The 12446-nt window shown below is 41.6% G+C and overlaps 1 protein-coding gene across 1 annotated transcript in view; it reads right to left on the bottom strand.

The window, feature by feature from the left end:
• The window catches only part of EXOC4 (exocyst complex component 4), a 533336-nt gene that overhangs the window by 45616 nt on the left and 475274 nt on the right, over nucleotides 1-12446 (bottom strand). The window contains exons 16-17 of the mRNA XM_040413403.1: nucleotides 7666-7844; nucleotides 721-880 (exon numbers count right to left, since the gene is read on the bottom strand). Coding sequence (XP_040269337.1) covers nucleotides 721-880; nucleotides 7666-7844 — 339 coding nt within the window. The remainder of the gene's footprint in view (nucleotides 1-720; nucleotides 881-7665; nucleotides 7845-12446) is intronic.

The following is a 12446-nucleotide window of genomic DNA, read 5'->3' as shown; positions in this document are numbered from 1 at the left end:
TTCAGTGAGGGAGCACAGAGGAGCATCACAGGCCCGGAGGAGATGGAGCGGAGCGCCATCAGGAAGCAGATAAGTAAGCTTCTCTTTAAAGGTCCGGCCAAGTAGGGGGGTTTGCAAAAAAAAAACAAAAAAAAAACCAACCCATTCTTGCACAATCCCACTGAGATGTGTTTTATAAAAATATTTAGCATGGCCGCTTAGCAAATTTTCTGAATTTCTTAAATACTAAATAAATACTCTGCTAAAATTCTAGTGCACATATGTGGATTAATATATTAGATCTATTTCAGTAGTTACAAAGTTTTAATGATAAAATTCAATAACATTTTGTAAAGGTATGGAGTAGTAATAAAAAAAAAAAGCCCACTGACTGCTGACACAAAGAGAAGAAGCACTCACCTAAGCGCTGTGCTCCTTTGGCACTGATCGGCTCTCCAGAGAGGTGGGGTTAGCTGAAGATGGTCTCATCGACCCCTATGAGCCTGAGTTTAAAGAAGAGAGATAATCACAGCTGATGGGCCTAGCGCTTAGCTGAGTGCTTTTGGCCTTTTGTTTTAGCGATCGTGAGGGTCTCCACACCTGGACCTTCACAATCAAAACTTTTGATATGTCACTATAACGTGTCAAAAGTTTTTTTTGAAAGTGCAATTACTCTTTAACCTTCTGACAATGATGAAGTCAGCATTTGGTAAAGGAAACAAGGAGCATTTGCTATATTACCTTGCAAAATCCAGATCAGCTTCACGGGACATAGTGATGTTGGTGAGGTTCTGCTGGAGGACAAATATATTTCTACACATCTTTTTGATGCCCGATTCACTGATGCGCTTGAAATACTGGGATCCATTAATGAGAATGCAGGAAATTAAATGGCCTAGACCTATGGAAGAGAATGATTATTCAGCCTAAAGGTTAATAATACATTAGAACACAAAAATCTAGAAAAAGTATTTTTTACTATTATTACTGTACATTAAATAGACATTCCAATCATATGGTGGTTTGGCATATTGTTCATAATGGCCATATCTTGGCATAGCGATTGCAATAAGCAAGTGCTGACATTTATGTACTCAGTTGTGGATGCAGGTTTTGCTAAACTGTCAAGAGGAAGTAACATTATATCAATAGTCACGTTAAATTGGCTTCTTATCAACCGTGGCTTTGTAAGAAGTGAATATGGAGTCTGATCCAGTGGTCACTTTTGCAAAGCTGCCAATGACTATGCCCTTGAATAGTGAACTCTGGCATAATACAAATGTAATACAGTTAGTATGGTTGTAGCCCGGTGTGCAGCAAACTATCAATTCTCCCTAATAGTCTGCAGAAAACAGCCTATAATCTAGTGAAATCTAAAGATATATGAAGAGGCTCAAAGTCACTGTCTGAGATGCTTATTACACAGTGCTGAGGCCTACCAATTCAGCTGTTGACATCACTCACCAACATCTGGCTGTCTGCTCCCTTCTCAACCTGAGCATTAGGAAAGGAACAAAAGGAAACAAACTATTTTTATTTTTCTGCCCCCAGTGGTGCTCCGTCCACTCTGTGGCTGCCCCAAAACATTGTCCAGTCATTTGGTTGGACAGTCGCTATAACAGATTTCAAAACACTAAAGGTGTATTCCTAACCTTTCAACAAACTTTGCATTAAGAATAGCAGAGTGTCTGTACATGAGGGATATCACCTTTTGCTGGCCATTATATGACTTGTATTTGGCATTTTTTTTAAATCAGTTTCCCCCTATGCATGCTGAATGTCAGCAGTTATCCCAGACCTAACCTGGTGGGTAGAAATTAGCACCATCCACTGCAAAACTGAGATATAAACTATTAAGCTATTATACTGCAGCAGTTTCTTTTGCTGTGCCTGTCTCTGACTTCCAGCTCACTCCTCCCCTACCCCTCTCCATAGATTGTTATTGACATGAGTAATCTGATCCTTCAGTGAGCTAGATGGATTCAAAGCAAATTTCAAAGAGAAAAGCATTTAACAGCTGATAACATGAGAACTAGACAGTTCTTTCTGATACGATATATTTCAAAGTTTCTTATGGTCGCTTATACTATTGATTTATGCAAAGTTGTGTGGCCATTTAAGCTATATTCAAAAGCCTGTGAGCTTTAAAGGACATTAGGAAATACTGCATAAATGGACCCATCAGTTGAAACTAGGGCTGCAGCTATCGGCTATTTTTGTAATCGAGTATTCTATCGATTAATCCAGCGATTAATCGAGTACTGTAATAACAAAAAACTAGTTAAAAGAATGTTTTTCTTTACAAAAACTCATCATTCCCCCCGTGCCATCAGCTGCCCCCTCAGTGCGATCAGGCTCCCCCTCCAGTGCTGCCAGCTTGCCCCCCAGTGCCACCAGCTTTCCCTCGAGTGCCACCAGCTGTCCCCCAGTGCCACCACCTGGCCTTCAGTGCCACCATCTCCCGTCCTAGCCATGTTCCCAGCGCCAGTGAAATTAAATACTTACCTCTCCTGTAGGGGCGCCTCTCCACTGCAACTCCTTCTCCGCGCACTGCACTGTCGTCCTGACGTCAGAAAGTGTCAGGTCATGATGCATGCACTATGTATGACATGACGATGTGTTGGGATATAGTGCAGCGCGGTACGGGCCGGCGGGGGAACACGGAGCGGTGAGTAATAACAAGTGCTTCACTCCTGCTCCGTGGTCACATGACTCAAACAAATCTTTTGCATCGAGGATTTTTTGTGTCGAATTACTCAATTCAATCGAGCAATCGTTTCAGCCCTAGTTGAAACAAACATTTTTTGATATGATGTATGATTCACAAGATTCATATCATATCATAGCATTATGATGGGCTTTATTACTACTGGGGGTCTATGGGGAACATGATTACTAGTATGAGCACTATGGGAGCATTATTACTTCTGGGGCACAGTGGGGACATGTTGGTGGCACTGTAGGAGCACTATTACTACCATGTGTGCTCTAGCATAGAATTATTCCTATTGGTGGGACTTTTGGGAGCACTATTAATGTGGGGGCAACTTGGTACAGTATCAGCTTACCACAATTATTTTTGGGGGACGTTATGTTTACACTATTAGTGTCAGATGCACTATTTGCTAGGCGCAGTTATTTTAGGGCACTGTGTGCCAATAATTATTGAAGGGCACTATCTGCATGGAATAAAAAGATGAATCCAGCATGGAAGTTGAAAATGTTGTGGGTTCCTTTATTCAATATAGTACAGATCCATACAGTGACAGCATCACCTCAGTGTTCCAAGTGATCGTCTACGTGTTTCGAACAAACGTGTTCTTAATCATGACTGATCAGAAATTTCCAAATGGCAATGGTTATAAAGGCTAGTCACAACCACTCCTCCCATCAACAGATGGTGATTAGAAGCAGTAGATTGCGACACACTCAAGCCAGAGCCAATAGGAAAATCTGAAGCTAACATTAGTGTAAGATAAAATTGTGTGAAAACCAAATTCGTGCACTTAAAATGTGTACTATTTAGGCTCTCAGGTCTAAATCAGGAATAACAATACATATAAACTAGTCTCACATAAAAAAATGGAAAGAATGGGTTCCTGAAAAACCGCATGGTCTGAACAGTGGTTTCCGATATTAAAAGCACAACATAAAATGCAAATCAAACATGCCAGATTTATCTTCATAATTGCTCCTCTGAGTGGAATAAACAAATAAATAAATAAGTACACCAGGAATGGACTCAATCCTAATACAAATACATAAGTTCTTTTTTCAGATTCAAGCCATTCGGATGCCTCGTTTTTAATCGAAGAATCCAGAAGGCTTCCCTCTGTGTTAAACGCTTTTGGAAATTGCCCCCTCGAATAGAAGGCAAAACTCACTCAATTGCAAAAGCGGAAAATGTTCGTAAGCTCCTATTATGTACCGAAATGAAATGCCTAGCTGCATTCGAAATATACGAAGAATAGGTGACATAGTTTAAATGTTCCAGGATTCAGTTTTTTTATTTTCTTATAGTACTTCCGACATAAAGGAGGTCACATTGTGTGCATCTGATAACATAAATAACCCCAGTGGTATTGCAATTAATGTAGGACCTAATGGGGAAAGTTAGAGTATGTTCAGAATCCTGAAACGTTTTGGTGGCCAGGACATAACCGCAAGTCTTGCAGGGATGGCTGCCGCACCGTGTGAACCCGGTATATTTTAGCCTGGTGCTGACCTTAGTTCTCTTTGGAGTGGAAGTGAAGAGTGAAGGGGATAGTGAAGAAGCCAGCGTGGGAGACCGTCTAGCTGCCACTCTATAACTATCCTGCAGAAAGCCATGTAAAATGTAATCTTCATGTAGGATCGACATACATTCCGATACCACCTGTTTAACCTGCTGGAATTGGTTGCTGTACGTAAGAACCAAAGTAGGCAGGTTATTGTGATCTTTCCCACCTGCTGTATTCGCACCATCCCCAACCTCATCAGTCCTCCTGAAAAGTAGTGTCTCACGATTTTTCATCTGTGCTATTTTTTCCGCTCTTTTAATCATCCAACTAGCATAACCCCTTGCCAACATACGTGACGCGATGATACAGCACTCCATAATGAAGACAGCATCATCGCTACAATTTCTGCTAGCACGCAACATTTCGCCTACCGGTATGGACTTGATAGTATGCATTGGATGATGGCTGTTGGCTCTCAAAATCGCATTGCCAGCAACCGGTTTACGATAAGTAGATGAATGTATATTCGAATGGGGGATACCCGTGAGAGTTAGATCGAGAAAATTAATCTTAGACCTATCCTGTGAATAAGTGAATCTCAAGTTGTAAGGATTGTCATTGAGATAGCGCATGAAATCAGGTATGGCAGGCACATCACTGCTCCAGATGATAAGCAGGTCGTCGATGTACCTGGCATACCAATCCAGCGCCGCCACAAAAGGATTATCTGTGGTATATACATTTCCTCCCAGTATGACATGGTTAAATTCGCTAGGGAGGGGGAAAATTTGGCCACTGCAATACCACTGGGGTTATTTATGTTATCAGATGCACACAATATGACCTCCTTTATGTCAGAAGTACTATAAGAAAATAAAAAAACGGAATCCTGGAACATTTAAACTATGTCATCAATTCTTCGTATGCTAATATTTCGAATGCAGCTAGGCATTTCATTTCGGTACATGATAGGCGCTTACGAACATTTTCCGCTTTTAGAATTGAGCGAGTTTTGCCTTCTATTCGAGGGGGCAATTTCCAAAAGCGTTTAACACAGAGGGAAGCCTTCTGGATTCTTCGATTAAAAACGAGGCATCCGAATGGCTTGAATCTGAAAAAAGAACTTATGTATTTGTATTAGGATTGAGTCCATTCCTGGTGTACTTATTTATTTATTTATTTATTTGTTTATTCCACTCAGGGGAGGAATTATGAAGATAAATCTGCCATGTTTGATTTGCATTTTTTGTTTTGCTTTTAACATTGGAAACCACTGTTCAGACCATGCAGTTTTTCAGGAACCCATTCTTTCCATTTTTTTATGTGAGACTAGTTTATATGTATTGTTATTCCTGATTTAGACCTGAGAGCCTGAATAGTACACATTTTAAGTGCACGAATTTGGTTTTCACACAATTTTATCTTACACCAATGTTAGCTTCAGATTTTCCTATTGGCTCTGGCTTGAGTGTCGCAATCTACAGCTTCTAATCACCATCTGTTGATGGGAGGAGTGGTTGTGACTAGCCTTTATAACCATTGCCATTTGGAAATTTCTGATGAGTTAAGAACACGTTTGTTCGAAACGCGTAAACGATCACTTGGAACACTGAGGTGATGCTGTCACTGTATGGATCTGTACTATATTGAATAAAGGAACCCACAACATTTTCAACTTCGATGCTGGATTCATCTTTTTATTCCTACAAGTTCACGGTCTTACCAAGGTTTCCGTGCATCAGGGAAGTCAATCCAAGGGATAGAGGCAGCAGGTGAGCTGGATATTGTTCACAATTTCAACACTATCTTTTGTGTCTTTTGTAATATTTATGTATTTAATAAAATTACTGATTATTTTAGCCTGTTTAGTCTTAGTTTGCTTTTTTAGGATTACTTTATGATGCTGAGCTGGTATGTTTAAGTGGTGAAAATTATTAGTGCCCCCCATTTTGGACTGTGGTATCTTATGTGCCCCCCCCCCCCCTATATATTGCTCCTATAATCGCCACTGAAGACAGGGAGTTAATATAAAAAGAAAAAGGAAAATTGCTGTTCTTAAGGGGTTAAAGGGAACCTGTCATCAACTTTATGCTGCCCATACTAAAGGCAGAATAAAGTAGAGACAGGTGAGTTGATTTCAGCTGTCTGTCATTTATAAGTTAAAAGTAAGGGGTTGCCGAGAACCAACATCACATCATTGCAGACTGGGCCTGGAAAAGAGTCATGGCCACCTGAGAAGAGTCCTGGTTATTCATGAATTCCTGCTCTCCCTGCCCACCTGATGATTGACAGTCTTCTACCTAGTTTTCTCCCTTTCTCTCTAGTAGAGAACTGTCAATCATCAGCAGATGGGCGAGGAGAGCAGGAGATTATGGCTAACCTGGACTCTTCTCAGGTACATTTGACCCTTTTTAAGGCTGCAATGATTAAGATACTGGTTCTCGGCAACCACTTACTATTAGCTCATGAGTGACACACCGCTGAAATCAGCATTTCTGTCACTACTTTATACTGCCCTCAGTCAGCTCAGCATAAAGTTGATGACAGGTTCCCTTTAAAACACCATAAAACTATAAAAATGTGGTACAGCTGTAATTGCACTGACCCAGAGAATGAACATAATTTGTCAGTTTTTCCACATAGGAAACGTCATAAAAATGAAACTGTGGTGGAATTACATTTCTTTTGCAATTCTATCCCATTTGGATATTTTTTTTTCAGCATTCCACTACATTATGTGCAATATTAAATTATGTAATTAGAAAGTGCAAATTGGTAAGCAAAAAAACAGCTCTCATATGGCTATGTGAACAGAAAAATAAAAAAAGTTATGGCTCTGGGAAAGCAGGGAGTAAAAAACAAAAAAACAGAAAATCGCTGTGTCAGGAAGGGGCTAAAGATGACTTCACCAGCCATAGCTTATTTTTCCATTAATGTAGCTGTATAAGGCCTTTTTTTTATTATAGAAAATGTCTTATTTTTTGGGCACATTTTGGGAGTACAAATAAATTACTGTGCAATTTATATAATTTTATTTATAATTTTTTGATTATTATAGGTTCATGCTAAATAACTTGCTAAGTAAATTGCTATTTTACAACTTTCATACTTATAATGTATGAGCATACTCCTGTAGACGGCACTCAGGAAATCTGGTGACCCAACCGAGGAGGGAAGTCAACTTTGATTATGCCATAGTCATGGACCATTGTGATCAAATGGTTAAACACTTGAGATTGGCGTTTCCTGTAGTCAGGAGTCTGCTGTAAGAACAGGAACTGTTAGTAACAGCCTGTTCTTAGCGCAGGAGCTCTCAGGGAAGCGCTCACTACGTTCTTCTTTAGAGACGCCAAAAGATGTTACTGTAGATTCAGTACGAGCAAAAGATGGACAGTTATTAAGAAGTTAAGAAAATGATAATATAACAAGGAGAGCAAAATAACACAAAACACATGTAAAATGATACCTTCAAAGATGTACTGGAACTTGTGCTGCTGGAGACTGGCACCCATTGCCTCTTCTATTCCACTTACGTCCTTGTTCAGTCTCACAATAAGAGGGTCATAATCCATGCTTTCTGCATTAGCTACAATTGCGTAGTTTCCTTGCTTGGCCAAGGGAATAAGATAATGGAAGCAGTGAACTCTGAATAAAAAAAATTTATAAAATAAAAACATCAATGCATTTTTATATATCGTGACGACTGACATATTCTCCACATTTTATGTTATCTTTCAAATGTCATTTTGAAAATGAAAACATGAAAACGTTTATGATTAAATGTTATAAATGTGGTGTGAGCACCAAAATAAAACAGTGTATTAGGGTCAGATAATGTGGAGCTTAAGGAAAATTCCATTTCTCGGTGCTTTAAGGACACAGTGCCGTAGGTCACATTTTCTATAACCTCAGCCATGTCACTGGGACAGATTTTAATTTACCTGCATGGAGTTTCTCAAAGATCACCTGGAAAATAAACCTTGTGATTGATGCCTTCACAGTACACTCTTAATTCCTAGCACCGAGAACGAAAACTCTCTTATGAAAGGCTGACCCCTTGGGTCACACACAAAATGTCAAATGCCTTTCAGTCTGGCACGTTACACGTAAACTTGCAGACGCTTCCCTCTGTGAACTTTTCAGAGACCTCCCTATTATAGAGAAACTTGTATTAGAAATGTTTTAGACAAGATTGCAGCAAACAGGAGCTTAAGTTGCTCTGACTGCAACCTTTAGCCACTAAACCTTGAAAAACAAGAAAAAAAATAACATTATCTGCTCAAGAACGTTTGCCTGCAGACCTTCATGGACATCTGCAAAATGCTGCGGAAAGCAGATAAACAGAAATACTGCAGTCAGAGAAGTGCCTTCTTCCTCCCTGCCTCTCCATCTTTGGCTAGAGATCGGCTCTGTGCATGAGCTCACAGGCAGACAGGAAAGTTCAGGAATGGGCGTAGCTTAACACTGCATTCACTTCAATAGACATCCCGAATAGTGTAAAAGAGGTGGAAGCTGCAAAACTTCAATGGCTTTTTACAAAACCTCCCCTCTGTGTGTGCAGGATACTGGACAGTACTACACAACTGACACTACAGAAAGTGCTATCCAGCTTTTCCAGGTGCCTGAATGTCAAGTTTGACTATATAGCCAGAAGGGATTTCTCACTGCCTGTCTAGGCAAATATGACATTCATCAGTGTGGGAAAGTAGGATTACAAGTCTCGTGGAGTTGTCCATAAGACTATAATGTTACCCATTCATTGTATGCTCAGGTTATGTGTATACTTCCATAAGGTTGAAACACCATTGACCTTTCTGTTATTACTTCTTGTTGAAAAACAATAAAAAAATAATTTTAAATTATAATGTTACCCATTCATAGTGCAAGTAACCAAGCTTTCCCAAGAGCCTGAAAGGTAAATCTGCCCAGCTATGACACTATTTATGACCAAGGAGGGGCCTTATCTTGGTAGATTTGGTATTGAGCTGTCTATTACAGTTCCAACCCAGCTTTCCCAAGACCCTAAAAGGAAAAACTGCCTAAATATGGCGCTACCATATTTTTCACCCTATAAGATGCAACTCCACCAAAGTGGGGGAAAAATGTCAGTGCATCTTATGGGGGGAATATTGTGTGCTTCTGTTGTGGAAGCGCTCGTTAGTACAGGAGAGCTGGGAAGCGATGAATGCAGCGATGCCCAGGCTCTGTACTCACAGCTTTCTGGTACTTGGCAGCTCGCCGTGCTGTGACCTCACACTGTGCAAGTCAGGTCACAGTATAGCGTGCGGCAGGAAGAAGAAGTAGGAAGCTGGATCCTAGGAGCAGCGGCATCTGAACATGGGGGTCAATTACATGGAGATCTGGTCTGAGGTCTGATTGGGTGACTTATGGAGGTCTGATTGGGGCTCATTCATATGGAGGTCTTATCTGAGGTCTAATTGATAAAAAAAAATTAAATACAATTTTTATTTTCCTCCTCTAAGTCCTAGGTGCTTCTTATATGGCGAAAAATATGGTATATAGAAGTGACAAGAGGGATTTATTTTGGTAGATTTTGTATTCTGCAGTCTAATACAGTTCCATATGAGTGTAGCCCAGCTTTCCTATGGCCCTGACAGGTAAATCTGTCTGGCTATGGCAATATTTAGGAGTGAAGAGGAGTATTCATTTTGGTAGATTTAGTATTCTGCAGTCTATTGCAGTTCCACATGGTTGTAACCCAGGTTTACTAGGACCCTGAAAGGCAAACCTGCTTAGCTATGGCACTATTTGGGAGCAAGGGGAATAATTTATATTGGTAGACTTGTTATTTAGCAGTTCTTATCAGATCCATATAATTTATTTATTTTACTCCTTTGTGCCAACATATTCTGCAGCGCATCAAGTTACCTAGCTTTCTCTGGACCCTGAATGACAAATCTATCTAGCTATGCCACAGTAATGAGGATTTGTCACTGGGATTCTTACTTCGCTTTTCCTGGCCCCTGGCTAACAAGTCCAGCTATTTATTCTACAATGCTTAGGATTTAGCAATTCATACACAGACTGAGCTGGCATTCTGCAGTCTGGGAAAGCTGGGTAACAACCTCTGTGCAGTGGTGACGGGGCATATTGGTTATATAAAATATACACAATGCCACCCTGATGATGTGGGCTTCTATCACATGGTGCCAGGGCAAAATAATCAGCTGTCACCCAGCTTCTCCAGGACCCCAAACAGCAAGCTGGTCTAGCTATATGAATGGATCTATCACTACATAGATCCTAATTATAAAATCAGGACAACCCTGATCTCCAGCATACCTCCACATGCTACCCAGCTTTTCAAAGCTGCTGAAAGGCAAAAGGAATTATCACTGAGTAACTGGGCTGATTAGTTATTCAGCTGTATGGTGCTGTTAAAGGGGTTCTCTGTGTTCAGGGCTTCTTTATACTTTGACTACATGAGTGGAGCATCAGAGCATTTCCTTGCTCCGATGCTCCCCCTTGCCATGCTGCATCCCGAGGATCTGTTTGTTGTGTGCCGGTCACGCACCGGGCTTCACATCACTATGCTAAGCAGAGACTTCTGCCTAGCAGTGAGTCGGTGATGTCACTGGCACAGATGGGTGGTTTATAGCGCTGCCGGTAGCATAGTGTCCACCTTTTCTTTGGGACATTGGTACAAACAGCTCAAAGAACACCCAAGCAGAGATTTTTGATGCCCCTAATCTGTTATATTGAGACAAATTAGGCATTCTCAGTGACCAAGAGTGTATGCATAAAGAGTTACGAGCCAGCAAACATTCCCAAGCACAGCGCAGTGAGGAGGTAAAGTCAAGTGGTGAGATGCGCGATCTGACGGCTGTTTCTTCAGCGCTTGTTCTCCTACTCAACTCCCGATACCGAAACACAGGTAATCCCAGCAGAGGTCAGAAACAGCAAGCAGGGGTGAGAAGCGCTAGTGCGCAAATCAACTGAAGTTATTGGTTAAATCCTTGGCACACATTTTCTATTAGTGGCAATAGACAGTATAATAGCACTGTAGATCCATATGGACATTGCTAATGGCCGCAAAGTCAAGTACAAACTGATTGCAATTAACAACATTCACATAATGTGACTCTGCATAACGATATAGCCGTTATCAGTTGAAATATATTAGTCCTATATGCGAGAGCTTTGCATATACAGTAGTTCACAACAAGGGACCGTGACAGCATTGATGAATATTAATATACTAGCAGAAGGACCCGGCTTCATACAGGTATATTTCATCTATTTCATTTAATGTTTGTGTGTATCGTTAAAAGATATCGACAGTATCCGCTAAAACAGTGACATCTACAGTACCCTGCCCCTTTAACAGTGACCTCCATAGCGTCCGCCCCTTTATTAGAGACCTCCACAGTACCCTGTCTCGTTAACAGTGATTTCCACAATATCCTGCCCCCTTAACTGTGACCTCTACAGCACCCACCCCTTAACACTGACCTCCATAGTGGACCAACCCCTTAACTGTGACCTCTACAGTTCTCTGTCCCCTTAACAGAGACCTCCCAGCAGCCCGCCCTTTTAACAGTGACCTCCACAGCATCCCACCCCCTCATCAGTGACCACCACAGCAGCCCGCCCCTCTAACAGTGACCTCCACAGCGGCTGCCCCTTTATTAGTGACCTCCACAGTACCCCAGCTCCTTAACAGTGATTTCCACAACACCTCGTCCCCTTAACAGTGGCCTCTACAGCAATCTGCCCCTTATCACTAACCTCCATAGCGGACCGTCCCCTTAACTGTGACCTCCACAGCAGCCTGCCCCTAGGGTGGCCAGAGGTCCGGTTTTAGGCCGGACCTCTGGCGCAGGGCCTGTACAGACACAGGGATGTTCTTTTTAACAGCTCACTCTCAGACAGCAGCCCTGTGCTCTCTGAGCGTGAGCTGCAGGGAGATAGTCACCCTTCCTCCCACCCCTGCAGCTGACAGAAGTTGTTTTTTACCTTCATTTTTTCAATCCCAATCGGTTTCGGAGGAGGGCAGGGACATGGCTTAGCAGGACCTGGGGGCGGGGTTTTTAAGTCTGTCTTTTGAGGGTGGCCTGAATGGCCAACCTACCTGCCCCCTGAACGGTCACCTCCACAGCACTCCGCTCCATTAACATTGTCATGCACAGCGCCCTGCCCCTTTGAAGCTGACCTACAGCAGTGAAGAAAAATGGCTGGGTTGTTATGGAAACATGGTGTAAAACTGTGTGCATGTGGAGACTAAGG

The sequence above is a fragment of the Bufo bufo genome, chromosome 1, assembly GCF_905171765.1.
Source record: "Bufo bufo chromosome 1, aBufBuf1.1, whole genome shotgun sequence".
NCBI classification, from domain to species: Eukaryota; Metazoa; Chordata; class Amphibia; order Anura; family Bufonidae; genus Bufo; species Bufo bufo.
This window is presented reverse-complemented; position numbering and strand designations above follow the sequence as displayed.